Genomic DNA, 17,062 nt, shown 5'->3' on the forward strand with positions numbered 1-17,062 from the left:
GGCCAGGCCCAGCTCTCACCCAGCACAGAGGGGACCGCCTTGGGGTGCTCCAGCTTCCCGGGGCTGGCGTCGTTGGTCACACGGCGCGTGCTGGTGCAGGATGGACTCATGCCCACACAGTCTGGGTAGTAGGCTGAGAGCAGGGGGGCGGCCACGCTGTCTTTCAGCAAAGGAGGTAAGATGAGCATGGAGTACCACCAATGGTTGGACACTTCCGACACTCTCTGCAAGGGGGCAGAGCAAGACAAACAGGGACAATGGCGGACAAGAAATGGACCTGCAGGGTCCACCAAGGAGAGAGGGTTCTTGCCCTGTCATTCATCCTCATTCATCCCCAACCCTTCTCCTTTGCCTTCACCCACTCCTCAGTCCTAGGCCAGAGTCCTACACAGGCAGATTCAGAAACAAAGTCCCCTGAGAAGACCTGGAGAGAATGTTTCTTAGGCCGAGTTCCTTCAGATCTACAGCAAGAAGTCTCTCTTCATTCCCCTGCAAAAAACGCCACCAACGCAAGTCTTTTTTTTTTTTTTCTGGCTGCGTCTTGTGGCGTGAGGGACCCTAGTGCCTTGACCAGGAATCAAAAGCGTGCCCCCTGCATTGGGAGCAGAGTCTCAGCCACTGGATCACCAGGGATGCCCCAACATCAGATAAGTCTTAATGGTGCCTCCACTAACTCTCCTGGAAGCCTAGGTTTGTTTAAGTCTGACACGACGAACTTCCTTCTGTTCGGGAATCATTTATCACCTGGCCCTTCCCCCTTTTAACTTAGGATCTAAAGATAATGGAAACTGCAAAATTCAGCAAAAAAAAAAAAAAAAAATCTCTGAAGTAGCAGTCAAATATTACTGCTTTTTGCCAGAGGTTACTAAAAATTTTTTTCAGAGGGAAAAATACATGACAATCAGCAAAATAAGATGCTCCATGTAGACTAAAGAAACTATCTTTGGTCTTAAAATATGTGATCATATTCCAGATTTCGAATTAACATATGGAGTCATTCGATCAAAGCAGCCTGGTGATGACTGTTGTGATAAAAATAAAATTTACCTGCTTCTAAAACAACACTGCCAGAAATCCGATACTAGGCAGTCTTTGCTAAACATGATCTTGAATGTATGCTTCAGGAAATTCTAGGAATCTAATAGAGGAGAATCCTGGGCTCAGGAACCCTCTCACGTTAGTTCTCCAGTCTCCAAGCAAATGCCACCTGCCATCAAACTGTGGTTTGTGAATTAAAGATGCATTATTTGCCCTGCAGATTTCAGAGTCCAAATCTCAGGCAAGCATTTTCTCAGCTTACTACAAGCCCCAACATCCCTCATAAATTATTCCCAGCTGCTTCACACATTTTTTTTCTTTTTTGATGCAGACCTTTTTTTTTTTTTTTACTTATTAAACCTGCTACAATATTGCTTCTGTTATATACCTTTTGTTTTTTTTCGGCCATGAGGCATGTGAGATCTCAGCTCCCCGACCAGGGATTGAACCCCCACCTCCTACACTGGAAGGCAAAGTCTTAACCACTGGACCATCAGGAAAGTCCCTCACACACTCATTTTACTTGCCTGGCCCCTGATGGCTTTTCAGTTTGCAATCTTTGTCCTCAAGGCTTATTTTAGGTTTGGCTACCCTTGACCAGCCTGGGCTGGACCAAAAAGAAGGAAAGTTCCATTTCATAAACCTGCCCCAGACTCTTTCTCAATTGAAGACAAAAATAAGTAACTGACATATGAACATCCAGGGACGACTCTTCTGAACTTTTTAAGGTTCTTATATCCCAAGAATATGGCCTCTGTCCTAAAGTTCAGATTCCTTGAGAGCACAATGGTCTGAACAGTAGGGGAAATTTCATAAAGTAATTTTTAAAACTGTATTTAAAGTTATTTTTTCCTTTCTTTCTATAACGTCATCTCGTTTACCCCGAATCCAGAAATTATTTGGGCCACTGCTTTACTGTAAAAATGCTTGAGGGTACAGCTATTTTTTTTTTAATGTGGGTGTATGTGTGTGTAAGCTATTTATTTATTCTTTTTATGTGTGTGTCTCACACAGCCCTTTATGTAATACAACAGACCTGCCAGGTGTCATTTTGCCCTTTGCCTGAACATCAATCACAGTTCCTGAGTTTCACATCTAGAAAAACTACAAATTAACAATCCTGAATCACTGTCATGCAGAATAACTCAGAAACTAATAATTAAAAAAAAATAATAATCTTCTGAAATAGCCGTTGGATCTGGCTTATGGGGCAAAATCAGTCAGTCAGCTCAGGGAGCAAAGTTTCCTAAGACAAGCAACACATGGCCAGGCTTTGCCAGCTGCTGCCCCTTCCACATCTGGGCAGAGACGGGACAAAGCAGTTACGCTGAGGTCAGAATAACACGAGAACCCTCTCACAGCTGAATCTGGGCCAAGACCATCAAATCATGGGCCTCTTGTTCGTTTCCTGGAACGATTCAAGTGGCGAGAAGGTCATAAAGTCCCCCTTGGAAAACAAGTATAACAAGTCTGATCCTTGTAGGAAGGCACGGTGTCAGTTTCTGCCTTTTTACTTCCTTTAAACATAAAGCGATAAAATTTTAGTGTTTTTTTTTTTTTCAAGTTGGGTGAGGATCACTCATAACACCATTCCTGCTAGCATTTTCATCACATAGTTATCACGGGAGATTAAAAAGCCTTTGATCAGCAACCAAATAAAGGCACTCATAACACTGTTACTCTGCTTTACTTATTGCACTTATCGCTGAAAGTGTGATGCTGGCTAATCTGAAACATGCTTCAGAAATACTCACTAGATCCTCTGGGAGGGAACAATGGTCTGAGGTCTCAGGCTGCAAAACAAGACAAAAAGTATTAATTAGGTTTAATTATAAAATATAGTCTTTTTTTTTTTAAAGAGTCTTTGATGTGGACCATTTTTAAAGTCTTTATTGAATGTGTTATACTATTGCTTCTGGGTTTTTTGGCCCCAAGGCATGTGGGACGTTAGATCCCTGACCAGCGCTCGAATGTATACCCCCTGCACTGAAGGTGAAGTCTTAACCACTGGACCTCCTGGGAAGTCCCTAAAATACAGTCCTAAGTGTCAGTTTACCTTTAATAAGATATCTCTTTTCATCAATTAGACTGGAAAAGAGAAAGTGTGATAAAACACCCACATGAGTGAGGGTGCGAGGAAGACAGCTTCTCTTGAAAGGATGTCCTTGCTGGCAACCTACAACAATGTGTAATAATTCTGCAGAAGAATCTGACAAAATATGAAACCTTTAAATGCATGATAATTTGGCATTATCTTGTATAACTGAAGATGTACATACTATGATCAGTTCCACATCCACAAATTCAGTCAGCCTTGGATTAAAAAATACTCCAAAAAATTGCAGAAAGTTCCAAAAAGTAAAATCTGAATTTGCCATGCACCAGCAACTATTTATATAGAACGTACATTATATGAAGTATTAAAAGTATTCTAAAGATGAACTAAAGTATACGAGAGGATGTGTGTAGGTTATACGCAATACTATGCCATGTTAGACAAAGGACTTCAGCATCTTCAGATTTTGATACCTGCAGGGTCCTGGAATCAAGCCCTGCAGATATGACTGCATGATGCCCAACAATTCTAGTCTTGCTATACAGACATATCTCAGAGACATTGTGGGCTCAGTTTGAGACCAACCATTGCAATAAAGCAAGCGTCACAAAAGAAGTGACTCAAAAGAATTTTTTGGTTTCCCAGTGCATATAAAAGTTATATTTACACTGTACTATAGTCTATTAAGTGTGCAATAGCTTAAAAAAAGAAACCTGCACATACTTTAATTAAAAAATACCTCAGGGACTGTCCTGATGGTCCAGTGGTTAAGAATCCACCTGCCAATGCAGGGGACAGGGGTTTGATCCCTGGTCAGGGAAGATCCCACATGCCGTGGGGCAACAAAGCCAGCGTGCTAAAACTACAGAGCCCAAGTGCCCCCGAGTCCTTGTGCCAAAATGAAGATTCAGCACAGCCAAAAATAAATAAATACATAAAATAAAAATACTTCATTGCTAAAAATGCTAACCGTCATCTGACAATGCAGAGTTGTCACAAAGCTTCAATTCGTGAAAAATGTGTATCTGTGAAGCGCAAAAAAGTGAAGTGCAATAGAACAAGGCATGCCTGCATTTTCTAGAGAGACGCTCGTCCACGTGCACCAAGAAAAGGATTAGAAAATTCCTGAAGAAGCATAGTTTGTAAGAGAGAAAAGCTAAGCACAAGCCAGAAATCCATCAAGAGCAGCAGGCAGAAACAAACTGTACTACAGTCAAACAACGGCACAGCAATGAGAGTAAACTGTATGGATGCACCTTCCAAACGTCACGGTGGGTTGAAAGAAGCCACACCCAGAACATGCATGCTGTATTATGCTATTTACATAAAGTTCAGAAGGAAGCAACATCCACAGTAAGTTGGAAGGGTAAGTAGGGACCTATAGCCATACCACCCTGAAAGCGCCTGTCCTCTCTGATCTCAGAAGCTAAGCAGGGTCAGGCTGGTTAGTGTTTGGATGTGGGAGAAGAGGAAGTAAGTAGTTACTCTGGGCAGGGGAAAGGGATGGACTCTTTGAGTGAAAGGCGGTGCAAGGGTGCTTCTGAGAGGCTGGTCAATTTCTTAACTGTTCAGTTCAGTTCAGTTGCTCAGTCGTGTCCGACTCTTTGTGACCCCATGGACTGCAGCACGCCAGGCTTCCCTGTCCATCACCAACTCCTGGAGCTTGCTCAAACTCATGTCCATTGAGTTGGTGATGCCATCCAACCATCTCTTCCTCTGTCGTCCCCTTCTCCTCCTGCCTTCAATCTTTCCCAGCATCAGGGACTTTTCCAGTGAGTCAGTTCTTTGCATCAGGTGGCCAAAGTACTAGAAGCATCAGTCCTTGCAATGAATATTCAGGGTTGATTCTTTTCAGACTGACTGGTTTGATTTCCCTGCTGTCCAAGGGACTCTCAAGAGTCTTCTCCAACACCACAGTTCAAAAGTATCAATCCTTTGGCGCTCAGCTTTCTTTACTGGGACCTGGCTAAATGTGGACTCTGAAAATTCACTGAACTATGGCATTTTGACTTGTGCACTTTCTGTTTGTATATTTCAATTTAAAAAGTTACCTAAATAAACTGAAGACTGGCATACCATACGGTCTGGGAAATCTAGCCCTTGGAATATATTCCAGAGAAACTCTCTACACGTGTGGACTAGGTAAACTGGAACAGGAAATGGCAACCCACTCCAATATCCTTGATGGAAAATTCCATGGACAGAGGAGCCTGGTGGGCTACAGTCCATCGAGTCGCAAAGAGTCGGACACGACTGAGCACAGCACTAGGAGAGACGTGAAAGAACATGACACCCCCAAACTAGAAACAACCCTCACACACCTATGAGCAAGGGAACAGACACGCTATGGTAGATTCCCACAGTGCAAAATTACACAGCAGGGACAATTAACCACTCAAGAGCTGCAGGCATCAGCATGGAGGCAACCCAAAAACCTCAGTGTTAAGGAAAAGAAGAAAGCTGCCGAAGAAGGCAAACAACAGGGTCCAATTTCCAACCAACGTAAAATATGCAAAACTTCACATGTTATTTAGGGTTTCATACATATGTATCAACTCAAAAACAAAAGGCAGAGGAATAATAAATACGAAATTTGAAATGCGGCTTGCTCTTGCAGGAGAGGCAGAGGAAGATAACCACTGAGGGGCACCCAGGGGGTTACAGAGGCATTGGTCACGCTCTGTTTCTAAAACTAGGGGTGAGTGTTCAACTTCATCCTTTATTCCTTACACACAAATTATAAATCCTCTTGTGTGTCTAAGAATTATTTAAAATTAAAACAGCTTGATAGGACTTCCCTGGTGGCACAGAATATAAGAATCTGCCTGCCAACGCAGGGGACACAGGTTCCGTCCCTAAGCTGGGATGATCCCACACGTCTCGGAGCAGCTAAGCCTGGACGCCATGGCTACTGAGTCAGAATTCTAGAGCTCACGAGCCACAACCACTAAGCCCGCAGGCTGCAACTACTGGAGCCCGTGAGCCTAAGCCTGTGTCTGCAACAAGAGAAGGCACTGAAGCGCGAGGCCCTCGCACTGCAATGAAGAGTAGCCCCCGCTCGCCGCAACTACAGAAAGCCTGCGCACAGCAAGGAAGACCCAGGCCACCCAAAAATAAAAATACATAAATAAAACTTGCACAGGCACGAAGCTATTCACTACAGTGCACTCACTGACGATAAACGTTTAAATGTCACCTAAATGCCCTTTGACCACGGCAAATTCATCACGATCTAGCCATTCAGTGGACTATATATTATACAGTCTTTACAGGGAAAGAGATCTCTCTGCACTGAGATGGCAGCATCTTCAAGATACATTAAATGACAAACAGTGAGCTCCAAACAGTGTGTGTTGTTTGCTACCATTCTTTTTAATGTTGTTTTACAAATAAACCTTTCCAGACTTTGGTCCTTGACAGAAGACCAAGCTGAAAACCAAAGGGCCTCTGAGTCAATAAACACCATTTAAATAAATATTTCAAAAGTTGAGGTTAATAGATGGTAATCAATCAGAATGGAGCTAGAGGGTCTCAAGGGAGGATTTCTTGGGCAGAGGGGATTTAAAAGATATGATATCATCCTTAGAGGCTATGATCGGCTATGATCACTCTGAGCTATACTTCTTTAAATCTTTAAAAAGTAGTTTAGATATTTGTTTCCAGTGCTTTAAAATAAATGTGCCTACCATAAATACATAATGAGAGCATAAAGAAAGTTCTAGTAGGATAAATGAATCATTAAGAGTTGTTATCTATTAGAGTGGGAAGAAAGAGATGGTTTAAAGGGGACTTCCATTTTTCATTTACAGATTATGTGTGTGCATGTACTTACATATGCACACATATGTTCAATTTGCTTTTTTAAACTTGAGATTATATTCATGTAATGCTTATGTAAAATTTAAAACTATAGAAAACAGAACTCCTAAATATTCATACCATTTTTCTCACCAGTTTACTTTGCAAAATCTTCCAAATATGTTAATAATTATGAGTTACTTCAGTAATATTTGTATCTTAAATCCCAGGCTTTGAAAAACTTGATCGTAAACGTTATAAAGCTTTTCAAATGTTTCTCATTCATTCTTTAAAGAAGAATTTGAACTAAGAAAATATTTTGCTGGTGATAACTGCATATCTGTGAATATATTAATACCACAAACCACTGAATTATATACTTTAAGAGGGAGAATTTTGTGAATTAAGTCAAAATTTTCAGAAAGGAAAAGCATCTTGCATCTGAGATTACAATTCCGAATATTCTTTAATGTACTGATAAGACACATTCTATAGATGAATGCTTTAACACTTTGAAGCAATTAGCACATTTTTAAATGCTAAGCAATTGTCAAATCGCCAAAGAGGCAGAATATACCAATTAAGAAAGACTGCTAACAGCCCAAACATATTGTTGTTGTCGTTCAGTCGCTAAGTCGTGTCCGACTGTTTGTAACCCCATGAACTGCAGCATGCCAGGCTTCTCTGTCCTTCACTATCTCTGTGTTTGCTCAAACTCCTGTCTATTGAGCCCAAACATATTCATCCTTTTCTCTTTACTAACAGGATCCTAATTTCGATGCTGTTACGAAAGATTTCCCTCCAGTTATAAAATATAAAACATGCAACAGTTATGGAATATCTTCTTCCTTTGTCCCCACTGTTGTTCAGACTAGCTGTGAGATCCTGTCCTGGCCAAAGAGCTATAAATAGAAATCTACTGTTGTAACTTCCAGGAAAGCTCCTGGTTTCCCAGTAAAAGGAGGAGAGACTTGGCTTACAATACTCCAGCCTTTCCCATCTTTTCTGCTTTGAACTTGGAATGATGGGTGACGGTGCAATAATGACCTTGTGGGAGAGCTGGAAACTAGAAGGAGAATTCCCTGGGCAACTATACCAACTCTGGACTGCCTGCTTCTAAACTGTTTATAATGAGAGAAAAAGAAAAGCCTTAATTGGTTAAGCTATTATAGTGGAGGTTCTCTTTATACATGGGACAGTACCATCCTGATACAATGACCAATACGATAAAGGAAAAATATACGTCATTACTACCAGCTGACAACTAAACTAACCCATCAATTAATTCAAACAGAAAACCAAAGACATCATACCTTAGCAGCAGTATTTGGTTTCATACCACATCGGTAGGTCTTTGCTATCTGGGGAGTCAGCTGGATCTCCTTGGTAAGCTGCCTCCATTTTCTACACTCAGGTTTTGTACATTGAACCTAGATGGAAAGTAAGAAGTCAAGGTCAATGAGTTAGCGCCTCTTGAGTGAGCATTTCTTCTCTCTTCCTTTGCCATCTCCTCCACATGATTTGGGTTAACAAGTGTTCAGCATCAAATGCATGAGGTTAAGTGAAACAAGCCAAATGTAAAAGGTCACACACTGCCTGATTTCTTTATACAAAGCATCTAAAATGGTAAATTCAGAAAGACAGAAAGCAGATCAGGGGTTGCCAGGGGGTAGGGGTAGGGAGGAATGGGAGGTAACGGCTGAATGGGCACAAATCTCCTTTGTGGATGATGAAATGTTCTGGAATTGGATATTGGTGGTGATTGGACCACACTGTGAATGTACTGAATGCTGAGTTGTACATTTTAAAAGGGTTAATTAAAAAACCTTTTTAAATTTATTCTTTAATTGGAGGATAATTGCTTTACGACGTGTTGGTTTCTGCAGTACAACAATGCGAATCAGTCATAAGTGTGTGTGTGTTCTTTCCTCTTGAGTCTCCCTTGGGAATTTTTTGTGAATTTAAAGTTATGTAAATCTCACTTCAATTAAGAAAAATTTTAAGGTATGCATAGAAAAGCTCAAATTACCTATAACATTAAATGAATTAGCAAATAATTTATTGAATGATGGTATATTTATATTATATATACAATCACCAAAGTGTGTTTTCAAAGAATGGCTAAATAGAAAAAATTAAGTTAAATTAATTTTAAAAAACCTAAAAGCTACTAAAAACTTACATGCAAAGTATAATTCTAAACCAAATTAGGATTTGCATACTAAGTGTGAAATTGTGTTTAAATAAACACAGAAAAACATGAACAAAGAAGAGAGATATGGACCAAACTTAGCAATGGCTATCAACAGCTGGTAATGAGTCTTTAGTTTCTTCTTTATGCTACAGGTCAAGTTAGGTGATTTTTCCACAAAAATAAAAAAAGTGATTGGCTTTCATAGCTACAGAAAGAATAAATGTAATTAAAGAAAACTTCCCTAAAAATTGGAATTTTCATCCATTCCTCTTGCATTTAGTGCTATAAATGCTTTTTCTGTTTAGCTGCTCAGTTGTGTCCAACTCTTTGCTACCCCATGGACTGTAGCCTGCCAGGCTCCTCTGTCCATGAGATTACCCAGGCAAGAATGACTGGAGTGGGTTGTCATTTCCTTCTCCAGGGGATCTTCCTGACCCACGAATCAAACTCCCATTTCCTGCTTGGCAGGTGGATTCTTCACCCTGGAGCTACCAAGGAAGCCCTATAAATGCTTCACAAAGTCATACAGTTTTATCTTTTTTACCCAGTAGGGGAGCTGCTGGTCTGCCATGAAAGCTTTGGGACTAGGTTCAGTTTTTCCATTGCTTGTCCATATTTTTTTCCACGTAGTATATTTGTCATATCCATCCTTATGGCTGAAAAACAGTAAAAATAAATATATCAAACAATAAGCTATTCAGGTTTTCAAAACAGGAGTCAGATAGAAATCTTATGTGAAGGACTTAACTAGCCACATTATAAGGGGGGAGGAGTAAGTTATCATAGGATGCACAGAACAGGTTGCATTTTTAGTATCTAAAACTATCAAGAAGGGATGGTTACCTGTCTGTCCAGCACCCTCTAGCTGTCAGCATCCCCCACAAAATCTTTTCATTCCTGCCCCTTTGCATTGGCATAGAAGAGCAAAGCAGCGTCTAAATTTTTCAGAATTTGTGAACTACAGAGAACAACTGTCTCATGGCAGATACTTTCTGAGCTCTGAGTGTGCACACACAAGCATACACACATGCAAACTATAGCATCAAAGTTCTGGCACACCTGTAGTCAGCTCAGGTATGGATGAAACAGTGAAATAATTCAGTAACCCCGGGGAGGGGGGTGCTCAGACTTAACCATCTGATCCCCACCACTGCCCAGGCCACCATCCCTTCCACCCCAAAAACTTCCAACAATCATCAGAACAAACCTTCTGTAGTAATGGTCAAAGCATTCATTACAGAAATGCTCCCCACAGGAGAGGTGATACCATCGGGATGTGTAGCCATTCTTGGCACATCTGAAAACAGCAAAAACAGATAGATTTGGTAACAAATAAACATGTCTTGCTTTTTCTGTTAACATTTATCAAACACCTCCTATGAGCCCATTTTGCCTTACCTTCACTTAGAATCCTAATGACTGGATATTACAACAGAAGAAATGGCTGACTGACACAGAACAATGCATGGGGAGGGCACAGCGACTTACATCAGCGGTACCCAGCTGCCTGCTCATCAAAAGGCCCTGGGACTTAGTTTTATCAGGACTCCATGGAGTGATGATATGGTTTTAGGACGTGAAAGAAGGGATGGCAGTGGGCTTGCCGCATGGGTGTGAAGGAGGGAAGTGTGGTCTCTAGCAGCAACATCTGGCCAGCTGGGATCGGACCATCCCATGGGCAATCTGGCAAATAAAACCTGCCACACAGCCAATAATGTAGCAAAAGAACGAACTATAAAGCCACTACGAACACTAACACCACCACTTCTTTGTGATTTAAAAAAAAGAAAGAAAGGATTTGTTTTCCAGGTTTCATTGAATCTTAACTGAAGATTTCTTTCCACTGGAAGTAAAAGGTCAGGCTTGGATCATCGCAACAAAAATGGCAAGAGTGCAATTAGCGATGTAGTTTGAATGAGCCCTGTATGTATCTTTGGAGGCAGAGGTATGCTGTAAGAGGGAGAAAAGCAGCCCAGAGAAATAAGCAAACACTGGTCTCTGTAGGAAGCTCAAGGTTCTCCCTACTCCCCCCTTACCTCTTACCCCATCCCATCCTCAAACTATCCTCCCATTCCCAACCTCCAGAGGTACAACTATGGGGGATGCAATGTGAGCACAGGGGGCTGGTCACTGTGCAGAGCTGATACAGGCTAGTCTAATGGGGGAGTGAGTAGTGGGGTATGATGTGTACAAAATGTACCAGCAATGTCTCTACTGCAGGATAGCAGTATCTCTATGTATCTTTAGGAAGACTATCTTTGAGGATGAACGCGCTCATTGGCAGGAAGGTGAGGCCAAGACATGCCGTCTAAACAGACCTTTCAGAAGTACTTGCAAAGCACACCGGACATGTGGCTGTACAGCCTGCTTTTTCACATTTCCTGTACTTCTTCTCTGACCCACCATCTTCATCCTCATCTGTCGTCTCCGTGGCCTTTTTCTTTGCCTGAGAAAGAACCAGCTGAGGTTAAGATCAACACTGGCATGGCCCAGGGTGGAGGTGGTGGGAGGTTTACTCCTGAAATCACTTCCACGTTAGAAGTTCTAAGTGTGAAGATCAACAGCATCCTGGCAGAGGGGTAGGGGCTGACGATAACAGCAATTTCCTTGAGACTGCATTGTGTAAACAATTCACTAATCTGCTAGAAATCTGGAACCAGCACTTCGAAAACAGGTCTCTAAGTAGAGACCGAAAATGCATACTAGCTTCTTTTAGGAAAAAGCTGTTTCAACTCTACTTCAATATTGATTATCTGACCCAGATAATCTAACCAATAAAAAATTAAAAAGAAATTTTTTTAGGCTGTATCATAAAAAATGAAAGCCACTTTCAAATTAAGATTGTTCTCTTTGCTTAGAGAAGTTCTATCCTCTCAGTATTGTAGATTTAAAAACTACAATAAAAATCTGTAGACAAATTCTAGAGAAAGAATTACATCATTCAATATTTTCCTTAAAAAAAAAAAATGGCCCTACAAGAAAGATGGCAGCAAGTAAGCCATCAACAGCACCCAACTAACTATGAATGCCTATGAATGATATCAAGCCAAGCATGATCGGGCCCCAGCTCACATCCTGGAGGCAACCACACAGCTGAACACCCTATGCTGTTTCACAGCAATGCCTTTATCTCCGCCAGATAAGCTTTTTTCCCTACATTCTATCACTTTATCACACTGGAAATCCCAAGGTGAATTTTTCCACTAGACTGCAAGTTCCTTGAGGGCTGGAATTCTACTCTTTCATCTCTAATTCTTCAGTCCCAATCACAATAAGTCCGTTGGCTCAAAACAGGGTCAATGAATGAACAAATAAGCGATACCTGCCTACCGGAACTCCTCAAAGGAAGGCTATCTGGAGAATGATCAAAAGATGCTTTTTTCTTTGTTCTCCCCCGTGAGGTTGCCATTGTATCAGAAAATCTGTCAAAATAAAAGAAAAAACAGAAAACATTAAATAAGAGCATCTGCTAATACTTTCAACACTCTGGAGTCAAGTTATTAAGTAGTTTTGGTGGTAAGAGTGCATGCCCTACAGTTAGATGGCCTGAGTGTGAAACCACTGCTTTCAAGTTATTTAAGCTAAGACTAAGCCTCAGTGTTCTCATATATAAAATGGGCACAACTAGTGTGTACCCTAGTATTGTTGTGAGGATTAAGTAAAATAATTAATTGAAAGCACCAGGCCTAGTGTAAGTATTCAATAAATGTTACCCATTAGTAGTATATATATTTTACATATATACAGAAATGAAGGACCTATAAACAAAAGACACTGTTTATAAAATTCAATGAATAAAAACATCTTATTTTTATGTTCCTCTCTTTCTCACTATGTCTTAGTTCCCAAACTTTGATCTATTTTACTTTAAAAGGTATACAGGCTTCCCTCGTAGCTCAGTTGGAAAAGAATCTGCCTGCAGTGCAGGAGACCTCGGTTTGATTCCTGGGTTGGGAAGATCCCCTGGAAAAGGAAATGGCAACCCACTCCAGTATTCTTGCCTGGAAAGTCCCATGGAAAGAGGACCCTGTAGGCAGGCCACAGTCCATGGGGCGGCAAGAGCTGGACACAACTTAGCTACGAAACCACCAACCACCACCATACTTTAAAAAGAAAAAGCATTCATTTCTTCTCAGTAAAACCCAACAAATAAATCTCAGGCACACTATCTGGTCGCTATTGAATACAGGAATCTGGGTTAGACAGTCACTGGACAAACTGAGTTCTCAAACTAGTTTAATCACAGCACAGTTAGAACATTAAGAATCAAAAGTCTAAGCAAAAAAAAAAAAATGCATAAATCCATGAATGATCAAGACTTGTCATACTACCATTCTTTTCAATTAACTTAAATAAGGAATGAAAAATGCTTAGCATAACTAAGTACTCGCTAGTATATGGATCCTACAGTTATCAGACATCTCCTTCCCTGGTCCATATTTACTCCACACACATACTCACAATAGCATGAGAAATAAATAGGACATACTACAGATAAGGAAGTGAAAGTGGAATTTGAAAGTGGAGAAGTGTTGTTAAGATACAAGTCCCACATATATGATCTTAATCTTGGTGAAAAGCTTTGAAGGGCTTGTAATCCTATTGCTTCACTACATACACTGTGATCCTACTGTTTACACCAGGGCTTCCCTGGTGGCTGAGAGGTTAAAGCATCTGCCTGCAATGCGGGAGACCCGGGTTCAATCTCTGGATCTTCTCCAGGAAGATCCCCTGGAGAAGGAAATGGCAACCCACTCCAGTACTCTTGCCTGGAGAAGCCCATGGACGGAGGAGCCTGGTAGGCAGCAATCCACGGGGTCTCAAAGAGTCGGACATGACTGAGCGACTTCACTTTCACTATTTACATGAACATTTGTAAGTTATGGATTTATGAACATCACATGTAAAAACTTTCAATCTGCCAGCTACATCAACTTTGAGAAATCTTGATACCACCATTATGGGTGGTTTTTCTTTGACTCAGTCTTCACTATCTCAAAATCATTATGTTAATATAGGAACAAATATACTGTATACATATTCTGAAATGCATTACAGCTCTTAGCCATTTTAAAAAATTGCCATTAGTCCTACAGCACTCATTATGTAGCTGGATAAAGCACTGCTGCTGCTGCTAAGTTGCCTCAGTCGTGTCCAACTGTGTGCGACCCCAGAGACGGCAGTCCACCAGGCTCCCCCGTCCCTGGGATTCTCCAGGCAAGAACACTGGAGTGGGTTGCCATTTCCTCCTCCAATGCATGAAACTGAAAAGTGAAAGTGAAGTCGCTCAGTCGTGTCCAACCCTCAGCGACCCCATGGACTGCAGCCCACCAGGCTCCTCCGCCCATGGGATTTTCCAGGCAACAGTACTGGAGTGGGTACCGTCGCCTTCTCTGGGATAAAGCACTAAGTGGTTTTAGAAGTACTACAGTCTACCTTAATTCTTATACCCTAAGAAGGGCTTCTGGCTCACATTTTCAAAATAATTTACAATCTCTTTACATAAAACTTATAACCTACATTATTCATAAAATGAACCACAAATAAAGCAAATGTAAACGTGTACACTGTATATGTTAAGTACTGCAGCAAAAATATTTGCGTCTAATGTGCGGTTTAGGAATGCAAATAAAATCAGTTCAAGCAACATTTGACCATGTTACTTGGGAATGCAAGCACTCTCAAAGGAAAGCATAATTTCTGGAAATTTCATCAAACATTTTAACCCAACTGTATACTGAAAAACATATTTTTGATTGCAAAAGAATGATGTAATCCAAGAAATGGTTAAGAGGAAATGAAAACATTAGCTATGAAAGCCGTTAAGAAATCTGTGTGGTCTGGGAAAAATATGATTGAAGATTTTCAGAGTAGCACATTTTCACCTTTAATTACACCATTAACAGTTATGTACCTTCATTCTTTTGTGACACTGTAATTTCTTTATTTTCACTGTTGCTGGGTTCTTGGGGCCTCAAATGGAGGAAAAAATTTTAAATTGGGAGGACTACAGTTACTTATGCTTTTAAATATAATCTTAGAAATACTGACCAAGTGTTAGTTAAACAAATTAGTATACTGGAAGTGCTTTCCCGCTTTTCCCTCAAACTAATAAACACACCTAACTTTAAATATAATCAATTTGTTTCAGGTTCAGTATGACCTTATAAGCATAGTTCTTCCTAATTTTAAGTTCGTAGCTTTGGTTTTCTCTTAACATGACCGAAAAAAAAGGAAAAAATGGTTGGGGGGGGGGCTACCTAAATATGTGTGAATATATCAATGTCTAGATTTCTAGTTTAGTAAGTTCCAAGATTTTTTCAGAAGTAACTTATTCAAAAAACTGAAAAAAAAACCCACACAGAATCCATAAAAATATGAATTAAAGGACTCCAGGTTGAAATAAAAACGTATAGTGGCATTAACATAATTTTTCGAAACTGGACAAACTACTAGAAACTTCTCCAGAGACAACAGGGGCAAAAATTTCCCTTCCGGCCACTTAAAACTGCACCCACAAGAATCAACTTTCAGACATATGGATCCAGTTCAATTGCCCGAATGCTTTGTTTAGGACTTTCTCTGCACGGAGTATAATTAATTATTGATGGTCATTTTCTCCTGTACCTCCTGAAGAAAACCTCTCCCACTCACCTTTCTTCCACTAAAGTCGGTTTAAAAAAAAAAAAAAACCACCAACCAACCAAAGTGTAAAAGCCTTGAGCTGTGTGTGCACTGGTGGAGTGACCGATCCTCCAAACGAAGTGGTGTGGACGCCTGCACGCTCTCCCAAAGGAAGGCCTGGCCTCCATCTGGCTAGGTTCCAGGTCACAGAACCCCCAACTCGCTACAGCTGGGCCTGTCTCTTCCTTCCTCTTTCACCTGCCAGCTGCTGGGCTGTTGACTAACAGCTACCGAAATCGGGCCGCCCCCTCCGGGTCCCCGGTCCCGGAGGAGTCACCCCAGCAACCTGGCAATGCCGATAGCGTCTTAATGCGTGGTCCCCGCGCTGCAGTCCAGCTAACAGCACCTGCGAGGCCGTACCGGCTTCTCGCCGCCACGCTCTCAAAGCTGGGAGGCAAGCGACCGAGTTCCAGCCCCCGGACGGTGGGTGCCCCCTTCCTCGCAGCAGCCTCTCCCCGGGTGACAGGGCTCTGACAGCCCCCAGGAGGGAGCCCCCAAAGGCTCCCTGTGCCACGGGCAGCCGCCTCGCTTTCCGAAAAGCTCTCTCGACTCCTCCGAAGTCGGAGAAGCCGCAGCCTCCCCAGGCTCACCTTTGCGCTGGAGGCGTGCAAGGAGTCTCGGGGAGACGGCACCCCTGTACAGAAAGCAAACATTGTGAGGAGGTGGATTAACCCGCAACACCGCGAGGAATCCGGGAAGCCGGTCGCTCCAACACCCCAGGCCAGGAATCCACCCCCTCCCCAATTCCTCGGGCTGGGACCCTCCCCCGCACCCCTCGCCCCTTTCCAACCCGAGGACAGAGGTAGAGCCCCGAGGGACCAGTCCACCTCCCACCCGGGCGAGGAGAGCGGCTCAGAGGCAGGAGAGCTTGCACCCCGGCCAGGCTGCTTTGTGCAGAGCTGTCACCAGAAATCCGCCGCTGCCCCCACGCCCGCCCCCGGAGCCGCGCGTCCTCCCCGCCCCCCCACCTCGGAGCACAGGCGAGACCGAGCGCGCCGCCCCGGGCTGCGGGCGCCTCTCCGGAGCCGCGCGCTGCGCGCACAGGACAGCAGGATCCGCGCCGCGAGCCGCAGCCTCAACTCGGCCGCTGCCGCCGCCGCCGCTTCCGCCCCTGTCACGACGTGACCCGTGGTGGGAGGAGCCGGCGGGACCGGGGAGGAGCCGGGTCCCCGCCTTCGCCTCCGCCGCGCGGCTCGCCCCGCCCTGGCCATTTCCGCCGCTGCGCAAAGCCAGGGCGCCTGGGGAGGGGGGCGGGGTCTGTGCGCCGCGGGAGGGGCGGGCCCGGGGGCGGG

General features: G+C 42.8%; 1 protein-coding gene across 2 annotated transcripts in view; it reads right to left on the bottom strand.

Annotated features, from left to right (window-relative positions):
- The window catches only part of KDM1B (lysine demethylase 1B), a 38,282-nt gene extending 25,787 nt beyond the window's left edge, over window positions 1-12,495 (bottom strand). Inside the window, exons 1-7 of one of the 2 annotated variants that reach the window (XM_068994277.1) lie at window positions 12,409-12,495; window positions 11,405-11,532; window positions 10,294-10,383; window positions 9,631-9,742; window positions 8,206-8,322; window positions 2,793-2,831; window positions 20-224 (exon numbers count right to left, since the gene is read on the bottom strand). In XM_068994277.1, the coding sequence (XP_068850378.1) occupies window positions 20-224; window positions 2,793-2,831; window positions 8,206-8,322; window positions 9,631-9,742; window positions 10,294-10,383; window positions 11,405-11,532; window positions 12,409-12,495 (778 nt within the window). The remainder of the gene's footprint in view (window positions 1-19; window positions 225-2,792; window positions 2,832-8,205; window positions 8,323-9,630; window positions 9,743-10,293; window positions 10,384-11,404; window positions 11,533-12,408) is intronic. The other variant, XM_068994278.1, reaches the window with a different exon arrangement.
- Window positions 12,496-17,062: the final 4,567 nt, after the last annotated feature.

This window comes from Capricornis sumatraensis, chromosome 22, assembly GCF_032405125.1.
Source record: "Capricornis sumatraensis isolate serow.1 chromosome 22, serow.2, whole genome shotgun sequence".
Taxonomy (NCBI): Eukaryota; Metazoa; Chordata; class Mammalia; order Artiodactyla; family Bovidae; genus Capricornis; species Capricornis sumatraensis.